General features: G+C 32.1%; 1 protein-coding gene across 1 annotated transcript in view; it reads left to right on the forward strand.

The window, feature by feature from the left end:
• LOC143069448 (ATP-binding cassette sub-family C member 10-like) overlaps positions 1 to 16,049 on the forward strand; it is a 153,375-nt gene extending 137,326 nt beyond the window's left edge. Inside the window, exon 19 of the mRNA XM_076244088.1 lies at positions 15,796 to 16,049. Coding sequence (XP_076100203.1) covers positions 15,796 to 16,035 — 240 coding nt within the window. The 3' untranslated portion in view covers positions 16,036 to 16,049. The remainder of the gene's footprint in view (positions 1 to 15,795) is intronic.
• The last annotated feature ends 6,666 nt before the right edge of the window (positions 16,050 to 22,715 follow it).

Raw genomic sequence — 22,715 nt, forward strand, 5'->3', positions numbered from 1 at the left:
GAATGTTGTTTACATATTTTAATTAAAGCTCAAGTCTGATATGAAAACTCTTAAACACGATAATATATCATAAGCAGACCTGTCCTTAGGTCTGGTCAATAGCAGACTTGTCCACAGGTCTGGTCAGGAGCAGACCTGTCCACAGGTCTGGTCTGAGGCAGACCTGTCCCAAGGACTGGTCAAAAGCAGACTTGTCCACAGGTCTGGTCTGGGGCAGACCTGTCCTCAGGACTGGTTAAAATGGAGCAGACCTGTCGATAGGTCTGCAGCAGTCCTAAAAAAGCAGACAGTAGGTCTGGTCCACAAACGACGAAGTTAACTTGCTTGACTGCTTAAAAATTCTCAAGTTAACTTAGAAAGCAGTCAATAAGTTAACTCCAAGTTAACTTTTGTCAAGGTTAGGACCGCACCCATCTGTAAGTGTTCATTGATTCCGACAGCAAGCAACCGATGTAAAATTTTGTATGCTTCTTACAGGGATTTTTAAATGGCGTTATTCCTAAATAACATTTGATATTTCAACAACTACACGATTACTCTAGAAATCAATCGTGTTCATGTATTTGTGCTCCACCTCCCCAAAAGATAAAGAAAAAAAAAAGAGGAAAAGAGAGACGTAAGATACCAAAGGAATATTTTAGGAAAGATGGATGACACTTGGATAATTCCTGTCGTCACATGCGAAATAAATAATATTTCAAACACTTCACACATTAACGACCAGTGGCAAGTTAAATACATATTCAGAACTAGAACATATTGACTTATGAATTTTGACCCTGCTTTCTATAACCTGAAAGGCTGAGCCGGATAAATACAAATGTGAAGTTAAGTTTTGATGAATTGTTTATACATGTAGTATAGAGGACTATATAGTAATGACGTTTCATGTGATATGAGAAAACTTACAGTCGACAGAAACTCCTTGTTGTTGTTTACGTCCCTATGCTGGACAGAAAACTATAAGTTATGGAAGCTGTACGCTTACATGCTGTTTCTCTTGGTAATAATACATTGTTTTATTGTTTTTTTCCGGAAAATATACGCTGAATCCCACAAACCGCATCGCCACGATACGCTGCCAACAGCTGGGCTACACTAATAACAGGACGATTGCCCGGATTGTGACAGGATATTCACCGGAACTTTCTTGTTATTTGATAGATTATTTTAATATTTGAATACCTTTGAGATACAAGACTATTTTATATGAAAATCTATCAAAAATAGTTTTAAAAATATTTTTGAGCAAAATAAAACTTACCGGACGGATTTCACTCTATGTACGCTTTATGTATTGAACTGATCGACAAAAAGTGTTAATATCTCTTTTGATTTACAATATGTTTTTATACTACTAAGACATCTGCGAGATTAATAGTTATCTTACATGAAAATTTAACTTAATAATAAAGCAAATTGTTTTTCTAAAAAAAAATATGACCGGACGGATTTTATATTCGCCAATTTACGTGTTGATTATATTGAACTGATCGACAAAAAGTTTTAATATCTCTTTTTTTTTTACAATACTGTTTCATACAACTAAGAAATCTGCGAGATCAATAAATATTTTATTTAATATTATATAAACTTTACAGTAAACTTAAAGGTTTTTTTTTTATACAAAAATAAGTTGAGCGGACGGTAATTAATATCAAGACCATATCAAGACCACTATCGGCTATTTTTGTTGCCATACATTGTGATTGTGTCCATTTCAAGTAGCATTTCCATTGTTGTATTTAAATCAAAACATGATTTGCTTTCTTCTGCTTTAGTGAAACGTACCTTCGAGCGGGCCGCCATTTTAGAAATTAGGAACCACTTCGACGGAATCGAAAACGGCGACGTCATAATACGGCCACGACACTTTAGCGGCACCGGGAGCGATGCGTATAAACAATAGTGTGATTTCCCTTTAACCTACCTATGTTCTTTCGAGTTTCAATATTCATTTCAAGCTGACAGTTATTCTACCAGTATTCAAGACGTCAATTGTTTTTCAAACCAATTTCCAAAGACTCTTTATTTAGTTTGGAAATAAACTCATCATAGATACCAGGATTGTAATTTTATATTTACGCTAGATGCAAATTTCGTCTTCAAAAATACTCAACGGCGACGCTCGAATAAAAAAATTGAAGAGCATTAAGGACCACAAATTCCTAAAAGTTTTGCCAAATACAGCTAATGTAATCTATTCATGAGGGAGAAAAAACTTAGTATTTCAAAATTAAAAGTTAGGTTAACTTTAGTTTATAATTATGAACATATCAATTATAACTCGAGTCAACACAGAAGTGCTGCACGTAAACTTTTTACTTACTGGTGTAGGCAATGAACATAGGTCCGTAACAGAATCAACAAGTGGACGGACTTTAACTGTACATATCTTTTTATCAAACGTATCCTTTTAAATCTAAGGAAAGGTATTATTTCCAGTATAATCACATAACATTTATTATTCATATCATTATCATGTTATATCTGATAGATATCTGTTTACTTGACAATTGTATATATATTTTATCAATTCCTTATTAAATCGATCATAGGTTTCAGGATCTATAAATAAAAGTCCAAAATTAATACGTCATATTTATCCGGATTGGAATTCATAGCAGTCATATTTTCCATCTGTTTTCTGTCTGGTTGTCCATTCGTCCGTATGTTCAAAAGGTATACATATCACAACGTTATCATTGCCAAATAAACTAAATGTTAACGTATTCTGTCAACATGTTGACGCTGCTGTGTAACGTGTTTACGAAAATCGAGATCTGCTTGAAGCCTACTTACTGCTTAACGGTATCTTTAGTTTAAATGGGTATGCTCACACAAGAACGTGTACACCTGCTTGTTACACCAAAACGACACTAGTTATGAAAAAACGCCAATAAAATATAGAAAACTCCAATGTAAATTACAAAAATAAATATTTCCCCGTTTTTAAGCCTAATCCTTATATCGTTCATATGACAAGCCAAAACACTATAAATGTCTGTATACTGTTATGTAGAAAAAAACATTTGCAATTGTTGCTTATTATGTCATTGCTATTTATTTGATTTAAAAAAAGATGGGAAAATCATCTTTTAAAAAGACCTCACATCTGGCGGAGAAATATATAACACAACGAAATGTACATTACCTGTTGAACCAAATCGATGGTGAACAAATTTATATGACTAAAATAACAACAATAATAAAAAAACATAATGATTTGCATGTTTAAACAAGTAATATTAAAAAGTGAAATATGTTTTTCCATCAATTATAAAAAAAAGTAAGTTAAGCGTGAGTCGTTTCACGCTTGAAGCGGGCGTCATGAATATTTAAAGATAGTTCATGTTCTACTATTTAAATATTCATGAGGAAAAGTGATATCGGGTCAGTGACTGTATATGACATAGAAATATACAGTTAACGCACTTTGACTGCTCAAATAGAACGAGTAAAGTATAAAGAAATGTATTATGTCTATTTATCTTTTGATAATTTATCATTTATATCCTTTACATATGATCTCTGATGCTATCTCTCTTAATGACGTTTTTATCGCATTCCTTAATTTTGGTATTAAGTTATTTTAATCATATAGATATAACATCCATTTCAAGATCCATAGTCCAGCTGATTCGTGTATCTTTTCAAAAGAACTGTGCCAAAAAAAAAACCGAAAAAAAACCAGGGAAATCTGTACAATTGTAGATATATAATCAGGTTTCAATGAAAAATTGATGCTGTTGTAAGACAATTTTAACAAAGATCCCGTTAAGAGCGACGGATTTATATAAGTTTTTATTGATTACGAATCCCAGTATTTTTGTTGTATAATTGTATTTTGTGCACTATGGAAGAAAAAAATATTGTTTAAACTCAAGATCCCGTAATTGTTATCAGGGATTCAGAACCTCTTTGACCGTTGAGTACTATCAGAGTCACAAATAATAATGAATATGTTCCACTCCTTCCTAATCCTATCATTTCCTTTTGCTCCATTTTGGTAACATCAAGATTATCAATAAAAATGAATAATTACTAAAGTTTTTAATACAGTGAGTAACATGACAAGTGCTATCAGATTACCAAATACTATCTACCCTTCTAGTACACCTCCGTTTCTTCCTTTGCTAAAAGGGGTTCATGTCGTTTATGCTTTCAATGTTAGACTATTTGCTCATTAGTTTTTTCAAATGCCTGCGTTGTTAAACAGTGTCAATCTTTTTACTCTTACGTACATATATAGGAGACCTTATTTCGTTTCAAACGTTTACCTTGCTCAATTTTTTGATAAAATACACCTAACCATAGTTTAACATATTTTAAATCTTTTAAAAGATTCGTAAGAAAAACATAAAATCAACTGTTATATGGTGTTTGCCTAATTATTGAATATGACTCACCAATCCATTCAAATAAGATCACATAGACATCTCAAACAAGACCTGCTGACCTGTCTTCTGCATCTGAAACAATTCCCTGGTTGAAGTTGCTCAACTACTAGATTTCGGGGTAGCGATTTTGTAAAATGTATTTGAGTTTTTGATTTTGTCATTTGATACGGACTTTTTGAGTTTGATATTTTTCTTACTGAACTTTTGAATGCTAGAAGTGTTATTGCTGTTTATATCCATAGTCTTATCTGGTTTCGTTTTAGTAAATAAAAGTGTTTTGAGTGCCTGAGTATCTTTGTTTTTATCCTAGTATAAACCATAAATTATTGCACCGGAAGACACGAGTTTTTTCCATAACGTTTCTGAAGAATAAAACGGGACATAAAACTCAACCCGATTCTGCGCCAATTGCAGAATGTCCCGACCCTAAACTTGACGAACCCTCGGGCTTTATTCTGTCTGTGCAAAGCCATAAAAAGAGGTCCAAGACACGACCTCTAGAGTCATGTTGTTGCTGTTGATTGCAGACTGTATATAAGCTGATTTTTCTGAATCATTGGATATGCCATTTCGTTGTGTCGTTTGTTTTCTCTTATATTTGAGTGTGAATTCATATTACTATAAGACGTGTCACGGTACTTTTCTATCCCAAATTCATGTATTTGGTTTTGATGTTATATTTGTTATTCTCATCGGATTTTGTCTAATGCTTAGTCTGTTTCTGTGTGATGTTACATTTTAATGCTGTGTCGTTGTTCTCCTCATATATTTAATGCGTTTCCCTCAGTTTTAGTATTTTACCACGATTTTGTTTTTTGTCCTTAGATTTACGAGTTTTGAACAGCGGTATACTACTGTTGCCTTTATATATCCCTGATATATCTATTGTAAGATGTCAGTAATTTAATTATTGTGTGTCTTGCTTGCAAATGTATAATTATCTAAGTTTTGATGAACTGGTATAATTATCATTCTCTTGTAGCGCCATACACATGTCTAAGTTGTATTAAAGTTTTATTGTCTTGTCTTGCCCACTTGCAATGGCTGATGGGGCCACGCTTCGATTCCGTAGATTAAATACCCACATGTAACGACCTTGACCAGGAGTCTACAGACAATGTACCTCAGCACCTCGGGCAGGCCTTAATACAACCAGTCTACTTGTATCTAATCGAAATTTAAGAACCTGTGCTCTGGCAAATATTTTCAGTTATTTCTTCATCTCTTTTGAATACTCCAGTCTGTAATCGGTCGAGGACAGTATTTCCAGTTTCAATCCACCATTTTCTACATTGGAAAATCATTGTACCATTAGATTAGGGACTTTCTGATTGAATTTTCCTCGGAGTTCAGTATTTTTGTGATAGCATAGTCAAACTCTAACAGGGCAGCGTTTTAACGTTGTCATAAAATAAAATGTTCAACTTGCTCCTTAAGTGGCCAAAAGTGTAATAGTTGAGTTGATCAACGTTATCAAACTTTGAGTCGGAAAGGTCATATGCACTTAAAGCTCGTTGCATTCCTTTATTTTTATTCTGGTGTCATGTGTACTATTGTTTGTCTGTTTGTCTTTTTTAATTTTTAGCCATGGCGTTGTCAGTTTATTTTCGATTTATGAGTTTGACTGTCCCTCTGGTATCTTTTGTCCCTCTTTTATTCGTCTTGTCATATGAAATGGCAATCTTTCAGTCTTTTGTAATCAGGGACTTTCTGTTCTTAGGTGTCATGTCTCTATTGATTTTTTTTATTAAATAACTAGACCGCCTGTGTAAAGCTTCCAACCAACAATATGGACAACTGTACAATGCTGGTATATTTTCTAAACTGATTTCGAGTTTAAAGAATTTCTGTTTACAATGATCAATTGAAGTCATCACTCCAAAATTTAAAGAATACTATCATTCAGTTACACGACTGGAAGAACTAGTGCGACAGGAACTACTGTCAATTCCGATGCACCTGAGTTAACTATCAGGTTTTGATAGGTTTCTGTTTTTGTGCGGTTTTTATCGTATTTTTTTATTTTAAATTTTTAAATATTTAGACATATTGTTGACTGTTTTATTTCACTTGTGGGTTTTGACTACCAACTGTAGTGAAGGTCTTAGTCAGTGATTACACAAGATAATAAGCAACCATGATAATGAAAACGATTATATTTGTTTTCGAATGTGCTGACACTGTGAGGTCATTGAAACAAATCAGAATAAAGCACTCGTGTTTCATCTATCTACAAACACCAAAATGTTGTTAAGCACTTGTCTTACCTCCATGATAGGCATTTAACGGTACAGATAAACAAATTACAAAAGAGAAAAAACGGATCAGGTTCAAAGATATAGAACTGGGTCATCTTTTATATTTCTTTACACCCAAACTAAATAAGAGTCCTAACAAACATTATAACATTGCTTGGTATGCCAAATATTCCCTTAAAACCTGCTCCGATATTCATATCAATATCATCTTTTTTATCTGGTGTCCTTCAGAGATCCCTTAACAAACAAAAACCGGGCTTCACCATTACTGTGAAAACTAACTACTCTAGTTAGAGGTGGTGTGGATCAGATCTGGAAACTTAAAAGTTAGAAAAGTTGAAAAGATATGATATAGTATATATTATCAATGTCCTATTCCCTCATGCAATAGTATTAAACATTTGACTTGTCTTCATTTTATATTTGTTTTTTCTCATTCTAAGCATAAAAACCGATTGAAAGAATTTTGTTTGATGACAGAAAACGAGAAACGCAGATACAATATCTTATTTCAAAATGTTAAAGAAGAGACAAATTCTACTTTAATAAACAAAGCCTTCATAATAATTGATTTTTTTTTATTGACACCACATTTTATGCATTTTGTACAAAAGAAAGAGTTGTTTTTTAACAGACAATCAGAATGACTATAGCAAAGAACCATGATAAGGATTTTTTTTATATAATTAAAACAAGCCAGAAATGTATGTATAGCAGATTCCCAATAAAGAATTTTGTAATATAGCATTTGATTGTCACGTTACCTAAATCGACTTATCATTTGATCTGTAATTGAAGAGTATAATGACGTTGTCACATGTGGAGCAGAAACCGCATACACCAAAAGTTTACCATTGATTTGTGTTGCTCAATCTTAACATATTATATATTAATTATTTCCCTTATTGCATGCTAATGTTTTAAAACATTAAAAAACAATGTTTTTGGTACGAATCAATATAATGAAAGCTACTTATGACATCAGAAGTGGTATTATTTGTACATCGGATGTGGTCAATTATCTCGCTTATTTTAAAGCAAATTTATATAGAAACCTTATATTTTTCGAAGCAGTTTATTGTGGATTCATTTTCTGCAATGGGTATAATTTTCGTATATTTCTTGGCTATAGGTGAAACACGAATTAAAATAATAAGTTTATACATACTTGTGTGTGTGGAGAGATAACAGAGAATATTGAAATAGATGTTTGTCTTCAATCCTCGTAAATTGGTATCCAAGAAAAAAAGAATATCAATCCTATTCAAACTATTCTGTGAGACCACAAATGATGTATTCCATATGAAGTACCCCATTTTTATCAAATATACAAAGTAAGATTTGTATAGTTACTAAAATGTTTCAATAAATTCAAACATAACTTCATATGTATTGCTATACAATTATGAATAATTTCTGGACTATAAGATGTCGAAATTGTAATTCAGCATTACACAAAATTATGCTTATTTCAGATATGTACTGATTGATATGTAGTTCTCGTAAATACGATTTATTTCTAAGTTGTAGTGAACTTTCATCTTTGTGTTTAGTAACTGTATGTTTCTTAGCTCGACACTTTGTTTGTCTAATCTTTTATTTGCTTTTGTGTTTAGATGAAGCAAGTTCTTTCACACTGGTTTTTATCGTTTGTTTAGCGGTTTTCTCACTTTCCCTCGACAAGGGAAAGGCTATGCAATCTCACAGATTCAACCCAACACATAGTCTTTTTGTGCCTCTCCCAAGTCGTGAATCTCTAAAACATTAGTGACTGTATTCAATATTTGATTTTGGTTTATTGCTTAAGTATGAATCAATTTTGTTGTTTTCTTCTTTTTTTTTCTTTGCTTGAAGGTCGAACAGACTGATTTGTCCCTATTGACGATACTATACACCTGGAAAAAGTATTAATATTAGATAAAAAGTAAGTTAATACACTGCATTGAATTTGAAACCATAAAGTTAAAAAGGCCAAATAAAGTACGAAGTTGAAGAGCATTGAGGACCAAAATTCCTAAAAGTTTTGCCAAATGCAGCTAAGGTAATCTATGCCTGAGGTAGAAAAGCCTTAGTATTTCAAAAATTCTAAATTTTGTAAACAGTTAATTCATAAATATAAGCACATCAATGTTATTCATGTCAGCACAAACAGTGCTGACTACTGGGCTGGTGATACCCTCTGGGAAATAAATCTCCACCAGCAGTAAAATCGACCAAGTGGTTGTAAGTAAATTCATCATAGATACCAGGTCTAAATTCAGTATATACGCCAGACGCGCGTTTCGTCTACAAAAGACTCATCAGTGAATCTCGAATCCAAAAAAAGTTAAAAAGGCCAAATACAGTACGAAGTTGAAGAGCATTGAGGACCAAAATTCCTAAAAGTTTTGCCAAATCCAGTTAAGGTAATCTATGCCTGAGGTAGAAAAACCTTATTATTTCAAAAATTCTAAATTTTGTAAACAGTTAATTCATAAAAGATCCCGAAATGACAATGTAAAACAATTCAAAGAGAAAACTAACGGCCTTATTTATATGAAAAAAAAAAATAGTGAAAAACAAATATGTAACACATAAATTAACAACAACCACTGCATTACAGGTTTTTTTTTTAATAAGAAAATAATCATATATTTGGGATTTTATAGACGAAAGCTGAATCAAAGGATTCCGTATCCCATTCACCACTTGAATCATAGGGCACCATCATCAGTCCTGATTCTGTGTTTATATCTATTGACCAAGGCCAATGGATGCCGTCATGTTCGGATAGTATCGAACTACATCTTTTACCGTCGGGTGATACTACCACGATACTGTTGTTATTAGAAGAAGCTATATAAATGCTTCCATTTTTGTCTAATGCTAGTCCACTCGCTTCATCAATCTCATGGTGCGTAAATGTCCAAATATGTTCTCCATTGTTTTTGTAGCAGCTCACTCTGCTTTCATTGTTTTCATCAATAACACCGTAAAGGTTTCCTTTGAATAATGAAATATGGTTTGTTTGAAGGTCGAACAGACTCCTTGTCAGATTGTACAACATATGTTATTCAAATTTATTAGGGTACTCTTCTCATCACTGCTGACCACCATCATGTTATAAACTGCTACTCCATCACATTTATGAGAAAGTCTAACTATTTTGATAATTCTGTTATGTTTTACACAAACCAGTGCGATCTTGTTTGCTGACCCTAATGCAACCGCTACTGTATTTGTTTTAACAGACATCCAATGTAATATCTCTGAATGTATATATTTTTCTCACAAAACAGACGTTGTAACTGAACAGTAGTAGCTGCGTATCTGCCAGGATCATAAATGTATCATCAGGTAATACTACAGAGGCTATTATGAATAAAGAAAACATACTATCTGGAATTGTCATTGCATACATCCTTAATGGTTTAATTTTTTCAACATCAGGAATGTTTGTAGCTAATTGCTGCGCTTCTTCAGTTTTTAATTTGAAGAGTAGAAAGGCTGATACTAATAGCAATATCCCCAAACGAGTTAACATATTGCAAAATATATTGAAGATTAGATGAAATGCTCATATTCAAGTTCTTTTCACTCAAATCATCTCCTTGTTTGAAATCTTCAATTTAATTTAATATTCGTATTGAAGACTTTTCAATTTCAATCAAACAAATGTATATTTTTAAATCTGTTGCACATCGTATCAAATAAGTTAATTCGCTCTGCATTCGGTCTATCTGATTTGCTCGCTGTTCCATTTGTTGTAGTAAGGTGTCATGTTTGATTGCAGCTTTGAATGTTTAGACTCCAAGTCATCCAGTAGTGTCTGCTCTAACTGGTTTAGATAATTATCAATCGACTTCCTCATGTACCTGATTTCCTCAACTGCTTTCGTTTTTTAAATATGATTTGTACTTATCTTGGTTTTAAGATATTTAACGGATTTTATTAAGTTTTCCTTTACATCACTCAAATCTGTTTCAAAGTTTTAAACTGAGGCAGATGATTTAACTTGTTTCAGAATATCTGACAATGGTTTCATGTCTTGATATTTTAGGTGTTTATCTGTAACACACTGGACACAGCAGGGACAGGCATGGAATGAACAGTAAAGTTCAAACATCTTCTTGTTATCTTTGCATTGGATACTAATTTCTTTGATGAATGTAGGTAACTTTTGATAATCTACAATTGATATGGTTTTATGGCCTTTTTGTGAGGTTTTTCACAGTTTTCGCCAAACAATACGCCACATTCTGTCTGCTATCTTCGTTAACTCATCATCTTTGCAAATTCTACAAAAGTGTCTGTCAGAGGAAGCCATTTTTATTTCTGTTACTTCTGAAATAAACAAAACATTTTGAAAGTCATAGAATATTCATGCATATGATCCTTGAACTTGAAATGTTCCTCCTTTTATCATTATGTTTTTACAAACATTTTATTTTATCATTACGGAAAAAATAAAGTAGTGATTAGGTACATAGAAACGTCTTCAAATTAGAAATTTTGTCAGTATGACCAAGAAGAATTCAACAGAACATATCACTGGGACAGATTTAAATGGGTTACGGCAAATTTGTCCAGAAGTGAAAAACTCACGAAAGTCGTTTCCACTTCAAAATCAACCGTTCTGTTTACTTTCAGACAGGTTCAAATATTTCTAAACCTGAGAAAATTGTAATGCCTAAAAAAGCTTTAAAAACACCTAAGGTTTGATACAGTTATTTTCTAGTATACTTTCCTTGAACCCAGAATTTTAATCATTCGTTCATATTGTGATTAATGTCACTTTTGACTAGAAAAATAGAGAATCAATTGCATGTTTGTGTTTAATTTAAATTACCTAGTGGGTTACTTGTACTCAGAGCAATATGAAAAAGATAAAACAGACATGTAAAAATTTATTAGATTAGCAGAAATAAAAATTGTGACAAATATGTAGTTTTAAGGTGATATGTGCGTCTTTCGCCACCTTGGATTGTAAAAAACAGGGAATCAAAGGTCAAGTTTTTCGATCAAGTTTGCAAAATTTGATGCAAGAATGCAGATAATTAATGTAAATTAGCATTTGAAAGAACAAATTTATAACTTTGTAACTTATAAATATTAATCTTGTTACAATTGTTGATTATTTCTGCTTGATTTTTAATATTTTCAAATTAATATTTTTTAAAAGGGAGGTAACTCTGAAATAGTGAATTTTCTGAAGGAATCTACATGGAATTTTGCTATTTTGTATTTTAGCCAGAAAATATTCTCAAATCATTTTCTAAAAGCTATCTTCTCGTATTTTATTTTACAATTCTATCATTCAGTTTAGCGTCTAATCACATACTGGTGCTTTTTCCTGTATAATCCATACAAAATGTGTCATTTTGTGACGACCTGTAGCTTGAGAAAATGCGCGGTGACCTATCATTTTTATGATATTTTGTAACATATATGAATAGATACTACGTTTTGGCAAAGTATAAACAATTTATATCACTTTTAGTTTAGACTCCCACACCACAATAAATAAAAAAATGTTGGTATATATGTTACAGGAAATTTGTAAAATCAGGGATTTTGTAAAATCACTGGACTAATTAGTGACTTTGTAAAATCACTAACAGTTTCATTGGTTTTGTATAATCCTTGAATTTGTTCGGAATTTTACAAAATCACTGAAAATAGAACTAGTGATTTTGTGAAATTCCTGATTACAAGTTTAACTTGCTATTAGAAATGTGTTTTTCTTAATACAAAAACTGTATTAGACCGACTAAACATACGATTGGCTTGTTTTACCAATGACTCGGAAGCGTTTGTACGTTCTTTTTCAATGACCGTTTCTGTATAACACAGAAAGCAATTTACTTTTGACGGAAAGTCTTTTCCATATAAAACATGTACAGTTTTGTTACAAGAAGAACAAGAAGTTGCATTCAATGCAGTTACTTTACATACAACACACATGTCAGATTTTGCTTTAGTAGGCTGTAGCTCAGAAATCTCCATTGCTTCATCATCAGTTGTACATGTTTTTTTTTCATCAGTATTCATATTGAATTCCATGTTTGGTAAATCTGACAAATGTTCTTTGCTGTCAACTTTTAGCTATAAGTTCATCAGGGAGGGATCATGATGTTTCCCAACTCTTGCGTCTACCCCAAACATAGCTTTGTAGAGACTTCTGTTTATGCCTGAATAATGACTTCTGTTTTACTCAAATTTATAACATGTCAGTTGTTTAGTCCATGAAAACTGCTCACTTAGTATTAAAATAAAGACTATATTAACGACAAACCTATTGAGTGCTACTGCTGTAGGATTTTTTCACAGAAGTTTTCAAGCAATAAGAATGAATTAAGTTAATTTACAAATTCCCTGAAAACAATCAGTGAATCTGTAAAAAAGATCTTAATCATTTCAGGGATTGTGTTGATTAACACAACATAGAAAACTAAGACTAAGCAACATGAACCCCACCAAAAACTGAGGGTGATCTCAGATGCTCCAGAGGGTAAGCAGATCCTGATCCCCATGTGGCACAAGGCAGGTGTCAGTACATGTATATGAATGAATCCAGCTTTAACTCATCCAAAGTTTAAAAAGGTTGTGATTAAATTAACAGAAAATTTCAAAGAATTGCAATGCAGAAGAATTTTATTTTAAAGTCGATCAATAGATAGATTTGAATATTGTTTTTATGTCCTTTTTTTTTTATCTTTTAACTCTTCACTTGTTTCAGTACTTTTACATCTTTGGTTTTCAAATATTTTGTTTCAGGCATTCCTGATGAAGGTAACTCTAGAAAAATAATCTGTATGTAAAAAATTTACAAAATGTTATTTTTGATTTTTATGAGAACTGTTTAAGAAATGACAATATTTTTCGTATTTCTAGGTATCACCAGTTTGGTCAACAGCAGGAATAACCTTCTTTAAAAATTTGTTCATGAGGTACCGTGAAGGATTACAAGATGCTTTGCATGATGTCGAATGTCAGACAAATCCAGGGGAGAAGATCGGCATTGTGGGAAGGACTGGATCTGGAAAATCCAGTCTTTTTTTAGAACTGTGTAGAATTGTAGAAATACAAAAAGGAATTATTACTCTGGATAATACAAATCTTCAACACATAGATCTCAAAGATATTAGGTAGGAAAAAAATATTCATAACTGTGTTGACTAATTTTGTGATCTGACCTTGAAGTAACAATCGATTATCGATATCCACCATTTGTTAAAGATATGATGTTTGTAAATTCTCCTACAGTTTAATTGAAATACTCTTGCAAATTTATACATCTTTGACCTGCAATGTTTAAGCTTGGGCCTTCTGAACTCATGAAGGTAAATTCTGAAAAGCACTTGGGATGCACAATATTTTATTTTCTGTGATAATCCAAATATGATGAAATTTTGTGCTAGCCTAAAATTATTCTGGAATAACAACACTTTGAAGTCCTTTTACATGGTTTACAAAAAATGAATTCAATAAAGTGAAAAATGTGCTTCCAACAGGACCCAATTTCAGATCCTTCACCTCTTGCTGATAAGCCATTGAAACTTTTACTGTAAATAAAGAAGAAATTGTTTTCAAGATTTAACTTTGCTTAAATACATTATAAAGTTAAAATAAAATCTTTTATTTTTCAGGTCAAGGTTAGCCATTATTCCGCAAGACCCATTTTTGTTAAGTGGAACTGTAAGAGAAAATCTTGATCCTACGTCATCCCATATAGATTCAGATCTGAATAATGTATTAGAAAGATGTCATCTAAGGGTACCTGTAGATAGACTGGGTGGCCTAGAGGCTGATGTAGGAGATCTAGAACGTGGCAGAAATTTCTCTCTAGGACAAAGACAACTTGTGTGTCTAGCTAGAGCATTATTAACTCGGGCAAAGGTATTTGAGAATTCTTTTTATGAAATTTCTGTGTATGACAAATATACCCTGCCTACTAAGATGAAGCAAGTTTGGATGTTTGTATTTAGTCAAAGATAGGGAAAACATGCGATGCCTATTTAGCTACGACATAGTAAACAATCAAGTGAAAGTATCTATATTGTTTTAGGGAAAATGTTCCTCTTTGTTGGCATACGATTTTAATGAAATATACTTTCCAGACTTACTTTTTCAAGATAAATTTTGGTCTATCTCCGTTTCAAGTAAAAATAAAAATTTTCATATTTCAACACTTGGTTGAAAAAAAGCACACCTTTTAAACCAATAAAGATACTTTCACTCGTTTTTTTGGTAAAATGTTCCTTAGCTTATATGCTTTTAAAGGAGTTTCCAAGATAAAGGTGAAATACGACAAAATTGGCATGAAATGTGTAATTTGGGGTGACATAAAGCTGTCTGCAGCTTTCTTTTTCCAATATAAATATCAATCTCGAAATAAAGATATATTGTTTCCTGTGACTAAATGAAGGTCAAGTCCGATTTTCACAATTTTAGCTTTTATCTTTGCTGAGAATTAGACCTATAAGTAGGAAAAAATTACACACTTAGAGCGCTGTCCATGCAATAACTTTAAAAGGCTTTAAAGACATCTATTCAAATTTAGATATTTTGTTTCCTGCGACTTGATCAAGATGAAGATCAAGTTTGATTTTAAAGACTTTAGATTTGATCGTTGTTGAGTTGTAGATCTTTCAAATTTTTAATAGGGAAAAGTGATGCTTAGAGTGTTTTCCATGCAATAGCTTGATAACAATTTGACTAAATCTTTTCAAATTGAGACATATTGTTTCTTGTGACTAAATGAACGTCTAGATTGATTTTAGATTTCATCATTTTTGAGTTATAGACTTTTAAGTAGCGAAAAGGGATACTTAGGTTGATTTTGGCCTTTACATTTCTGAACCCTTCAATTTTTTATACTTCTTTCCTGATCCTTTTTGGCTGTTAAGATTAACAAATAATATTTTAAAGCAGAACAATTAAGTTTGCCATCACTCTGACATCCTGTTATCTATGCCATTAATTTATGATTTAAAAATTTAATCTTGAAATCTAATGATTTTCCAATATTGTTGAAGAAAAATTAATTATCAAGCTAATCTTTATTTGAATGAGTGTGCATATGGTGCTGAGAGAAAATATGATAGCAAAAAACTTTAACAGAAACAATGCTATTAATAGAATTGTTTTTATTTCAGGTTTTGTGTATAGACGAAGCCACTGCTAGTATTGATTTTGAAACTGATCAGCTAATTCAAGAAACAATAAAACAAGACTTCCATGACAGTACCGTACTGACTATAGCACATAGAATCGACACTATACTGAACAGTGACCGTGTGTTAGTGATGAGTGAAGGCAGTGTGGCTGAGTTTGATCAGCCAAATATTTTATTACAAAAAACTGAATTTCTTTTCATCAAGCTAGTCCATAAATAAATTATGTCTCTATCTATTTAGTTATTATGTTTTTATGAATGCCATTTATTCAGGAAGACCTTGATTTACTCTCCGTTGTTTCAGGTCATAACAAATAGTTAATCAGAGACTGGTTAAAGCTTTGTTTCAGACCGGTAAACTGAAAAATAAAGATTCATAAATGAAGAAAATTTGTGACTGAATATCTATTTTGCAAAAATAAAAATTAGAATTTGAAAACATTTTTTTTACAATGCAGAATTTCTTGAATTGCAATTATCAATCTCATATTTTTGAGTGCACTGATGAGTCTTTGTTGATGAATGGATAAAGGCAACAGTAGTATACCGCTGTTCAAAAGTCATAAATCGATTGAGAGAAAACAAATCCAGGTTACAAACTAAAGCCGAGGGAAACACATCAACTATAAGAGGAAAACAACGAAATAACAGAAACACTGAAGTGCAACAAAAAACCAAACGACAATTAAGCACACAGAGAAACAAACTATAAGATAACAACTGCCATTTTCCTGACTTGGTAAAGGACATTTTAAGAAAAAATGATGGGTTGAACCTGGTTTTGTGAAACGTGTGTTTAGAATTTAAAGATTTAAGCCTGGTATTTATGATGAGTTTGAATACTGATTCATTGTATCAAATTTGTGGTAATACTTATGTTGCCTTGTTTTAATGAAGTTGTTGAGAGTGTTTATGGCAGTTGCATCATCAGCTCTAACAATTTGTTAAAGTTTGTTTTCAACTGTATAGTTAAAAGGGAACCACTAATGACCAGTCAATGATATTTGTTATGAAAATGTATCAGCATTTGCATATCTATATTCCATGGAGATTATTTGGCAATGTCCCCTCAGTTTTGTATAAAACTTTTGCTAAGTTTAAGTACCGGAAATTCAGAAATTATTGCGATTCTGACATTACCATCCGAATTGGAGATTAATTAATGTAGTTTCAGGAAATAGGATATAGATTATTGCATCAGATATCAGAATGCAAGTTGCCATTCTCACACAATGGCATTAAAAAACCCCAACTCACAAAGATTTCTGAATATACAGTTTTACAGTTTATGATATGGTCAGTTTAAAGGAAATTGTTTTGGCACCGTCTTCTTATTCATGATCTAATTACTTTTTAACTTTTGCCACGAGCTTCAATTTAGTAATGTTATATTTTTTATGATGTATGCTTCCACCATTTTGGCCGCTGGATTCCTATTATGTCATGTTAATTAATTAAGTCTATGGGTTGGTAACACTATATTTGTCAATATAATCTAACAATAGTCAACTGTCATTCAAGTGGTAGATTTAGCTAACTGTAAAAACATGTTTAACACACCATTTTCTTCGGAAATACCTCTACCAGGTCAGAATATATTGCTTTTCAGTTGTTTCGTTGGTTAATGTATTTAAGTATTTTGTTATGTCAGTTTTGATGTTCATCTGGGGCTCTGTTTAAAAAAATCTTAAGACAGAAATTGACCCCAACTTATTCTGAAATGTTCATGAATTGAGAGTATTTTTGTTTTATGTTTTTGTAAAAATGATAGCAGTATCTGTACCGCTAAACAGCTGGTTTACACCCAAAAAATTACTTTGGATGTAGTCAAACCTTTGCATCTGGAAATGTTAGGTAGGCATAACCTAAATATATAGTTATCATAGTTACCAGGATTATAAATATAATATATAAAATTCAAATGGACTTCTCTTATATAAAATTCTGATTTTACTTTTTGATTTCCAGTTTTCATATATAGCATTTGGTTTGATTTGTCTGAAGCCGTAGTTTTCTTAATAATACCACTAGAGAATTTCTGTAAGATCCGACTTAAACCAATGCTTGATTGTAGATGACAGAAAACCTTTGATTGGTTGAATCAGTTTTTGTGAAACAAAATGAATCCGTATGTTTTCTGGAACTTGATAAAGTTGAGTTAAAAGTAAAATCACAAAAATACTGAGCTCCGAGGAAATTCGAAAAGAAAAGTCCCTAATCAAATGGCAAAATCATGTGATCAATCACATCAAACGAAGTGAAAACAACTGTCATATTCCTGACTTGGTACAGGTATTTTCAAATGTATGGAATGGTGGATTGAATCTGGTTTTTCTATGAAACGAGATTTCAGATCATTTTGAGGTCCACCAGACAATCCCGGGTGCCAAACAATTTACCTTGCATAACTAATCATCTATGATTTCATAGACCATCCTGTTCATAAAGATATCTTGACATTATTATATTCAACACAATGAGCAGGTTGCTGAGGAAGATGTGGCGGCCTTTTTAACTAAAACTCGGTTTCAATGGGACTTTGATCAAGCATGAAAAACTTCCATTACTATCCATGTTAAAAATATTTATGATAACAACACAATTTCATGATCAAGTTGTCTCGTTGTTACTCTGCTTTCTTTGCAACAACAACAATAATAATAATAATAATATTAATAATAATAACAATACCAAGCTAAGGGTTTAAATTAAAGTTTACATGAATACGGATCCAATGAGGTCGAATTATACACTTGTAAGTGAATAATTCATAATCAATGTTGTTTTGCTTATTTTGACAAAATTGAACCTTATTGGCTACTAAAAAGGAATTAATATTTCACTATTTGTATTTCATTACTGATTGAGCCAAACAAAATGATATATTAGGTTTTTCATATATCTCGTAGCTAGTGCCCCTTTAATTAAAAGGCAATTGTTACATTGAGGTTTTATAAACAATTTCTTTGATAATCAAAGTTCCAAAACATCCCTAACTCACTTTCTCACGAAGTACATGAAAGTGCCCTACCCGTGGTTGGGTTGGTTATTTCATCATGTCACGACCAAGAAAACAGTCCATGTTAGATTCTTTCAAAATGAAAGATAGAAATATTGTTTCAAGTTAAAGGTTGGTTTATCAATTTGTATCATTATTTAATATTTTCGTGTCTATATAATTTTTTCTTGTAACCGCAAATTTTTTCCGAAGTATGCATAAACGGTAAAGCCCACCCCCTCCCCCCACCGACACGTAATTCCGTATTACACGGGATCCCAAGAAAATAAACATAACTTCGTCAAAGCTCCTCAATCGAATTTTTGAGATATTCGGCGAAAACAGTATTTTCATTCTCCGAAAATCATAAAATTAAAAACATACGAAAAGACAATTATAAATTGCTGGTAGAGGTAGAAATTCATGTTCGTTTTCAAAATCTAATATTGGTCAGGTGAACTATTGTCATATGTCTCGTCTCACTTTGCGTCCGTCGGTCCGCCCTTCTATTTGTCAACTCTTCACATTTCCCTCGTCAAAACTAATATATACTTTGTAGTACATGCATGAGGTGAATGCACTAGATTGTATATTGAAAATGTTGATTATTATGGTGATTTTAGATTGTTGTCAGGGGTGGATTTAAGCAGTTTTAGCTTGAAACTTTAATTTCTCGGTAATCATACAACAAAATATTTCTCACAACGTTTGGCTTTGGCGAGATATCTTCATTGCACCCACTCTAGAAGAATATTTCGATAATTTTACCTCAAAATTATTTTCGCCTCGCTCCGCTCGACGATCATTTAAATTAACGACCCCTAACCTAAAATCCGGGATCTGCCACTGTTACATGCCAACTATCTGGAATCTGAGGTTAATATTAAGATAAAGCTTTGAGTAAAAAAAAATACACCGAACACAGCAGTCAAACATTCCTTAAATTTTATGATACTTTATGATTTTTTTCTATAAGTTATAATATCTGAAGTATAAGTAATAAAACAATTTTTTAAAGTATTTCATTGATAAATGACTCGGCATTTTTCAGTAAAATTTGACAAAAAAATTTGTGTTAAACTGAAAAAACAATTTTCCTGAGTCTTTCTGATCAACGCATTCGGTTCTTGACAGTCATCATTAGACTCTTATAGTGAAGGAACAGCAGAAGCAAACGAGACACGATGGTAACTTTTACTATTGTTTTAATTTTTAAGTGTCATTTATTTATTTTGTTAAGGTTTTCTGGTTTTAAATTAACAATTTACGAGTTGCTTGATTATGTTAAGGATATTTTGCCAAATGAAACACATATCTGTATATTTTGATTAAAAAAAAGGTCATTATTGCAACAGATATGTGGAAATAGCTACAAGATAATTTAAAGAAAAAAATAAAATATGACTTTTTATTGTTCAGTCATTTATGAAAGTGATAAAGTGGAATGAAAATTTGCTTTTAGCACGTAGTTAAAAGCAAAGAAACATCGCTTATGACCTATTCACTTGCGAGTGAGTAATTCGATTTCATTAAGTCCGTATTCAGGTGAACTTTAATTAAACCCCTTATATAGAGATGTGATGTGTTACATTTGAACTAGGCGTGTTTATTGAAAGAAATATGAAAACCAGTACACAAATCTGACTATAGAACAGATATTGATTAGAAGATTCAAATCTTCTGGCGGTCTAATCAGGGGAAGAGTAATGGGTAAATCCCAACGAGCACAATGGAAACTATATATTTCAGCTTGTGCAGGATCAACAGTGCCGGCGGGCAAGCTCTTACTGGTGTTGGCTACTGTATAAATGACCAGAACAAGGAAGCAACCCGTGCCAGAGAAGAACGAGACAGTGTAGACACTCTTGTGATTCTCGATAACCTTAGTGTAAGTAATCCTTTTACTAATGATGTTTCACTTATGAAAATTGAAACCGGTTTTGAAGCAGAGCCTGGTGCTAACGTAGATAAAGCAGAAAGTATTGGAAATAAAACTTTAGAATTGATGGAAGGCGAAAACGTTTGGAGTTATACCTACAAGAAGTCAAACCAATCAATAACATTGGCAGCAAAACCTAAGTCCAGGTCAGATTCAGAATTTTTAAATACGGACATAGATCCTCAATTGATGTTCAAACGCTTGACCACAGCGGCAAATTGTCTCTTTGAAAAATACTTTCAAGGTAATTTAGAAGAATTTTCCAGCGTTCCTTCTATGTTTGAATGCAAATCAAATTTAGCTGATGCGATATGGGTATTAGGAATTGATCGATACATGCAATAGATGGTGAGGCTTTTTTTTATGGTGGATGACTATTTTAACGACTTCCTTGAACACATGGAGATTCATTTGGATATATTACACAACTGTATGTTCATCATATTATTAGAAAATACAAAGACCCTGTTGTTGTTTTTGACAGTCTTTGTAGAACTTCATTCAATTAAAGATATAATACATTTGTGTAAAACAAAATACATCATTTGACCAAACATCAAGTTCACCTCTTCTATGCCTTGCAAAATTAAAAAGGAACTTTTCATGTTAAACAGTCATAACAGAAAAGCTCTTATCAAGATGCTTTGTGACTAGCTTAACGATAATGACATTAGGTGTAAGAATTCAACTGATGATGCAGATCTTCTTTTTACGCAAACAGCTGTCAATTGTGCTTTGCATTCAAAAGTCGTAGTAATTGGTGAAGATACGAATCTATTGGTGTTTCTTATTCATCATGTTAATCAGCAGTGCAAACGGATTATTTTTAGATCAACAAAAATAAAAATATGGCACAAACAACAGTCTAAAGGATTTCTTTAGGAGGATATTTGTAATTTGTTGCCCTTCTTGCATTTCATAACAGGCTTCGACTTGCATTAAAAAGACGTAATCAATATTATCTGAAAATGCAAAGTAAAGTTTCATGAATAACAATTCAATTAAATTAGGAATCATCAAAGCATGAGAAACAGCGCTCATATGTTTATCAAAAATCTTTTGTTTTCACCTAAAATATCATGTTTATAAACGTTTTTTTAAATATATTTTTAAAGTAGAAAAAAACCTAAGACGACACGTTAAGGTCAGCATACAGGTGAAAGTAAAAGACAACTGTCCAAACGTATGTCTATTTCAAAATATGCAAAAGAAATAGCTGAAGTGAAATAACACAAAAGAAAGAAACTTTAAATCACTTTAATAAAAGAATACAGGTACTCCATTAGAGCTCCTTGGTACTTGGTACAGGAAGCTAGAAAGAACAACAAAAACAACACCTTACTGTACTAGGAGTATTGATTTCTAAACTTGAACTTCTTTAAGATGATGTTAAAAAAGCATCTGGAGATAACGGCAGTGTGACTATATTTTAATTTCGTTTAGAAAGAATATTAATCCCACTGTCTGTGTTAATACGTAAATCATATGAAAATCAAGATAACTTTAATGGTACGACCAAACATTATTAAATGATGAAAATAGCACTGTATTAACTTCGTGCATCTTACGTGATTTTCTCAATCTATCTCCACCAGGAGCGATCAATCCTAAATATTTACAAACAAGGGATGTTTTAGGTCTATTCACATACGTTTCATTTTATTTCGACAATTTTAAGATTTGTCATAATGATTCTATAGCTACTTTACTTTATCGTTAAATATTAGATACATTGGAACTAGTCTTATAACATTGTATAATGTACATTTGCTTTACTTTATCTTGACCGAATTGTAACACATTTTTCAAGGCTAGTTTTATCCTTTGAAGACTTACATTTATCAATCCAGATTTGTAATGTCATGATGTAAAATATTTGATAACATCCACTCCTCATGATATCTTATGTTTGTTTAAGATGATTTATACATAATTTATAGATAATTTTTGTGTTTTGTTAAGG

This window comes from Mytilus galloprovincialis, chromosome 3 (genome assembly GCF_965363235.1).
Source record: "Mytilus galloprovincialis chromosome 3, xbMytGall1.hap1.1, whole genome shotgun sequence".
Taxonomy (NCBI): domain Eukaryota; kingdom Metazoa; phylum Mollusca; class Bivalvia; order Mytilida; family Mytilidae; genus Mytilus; species Mytilus galloprovincialis.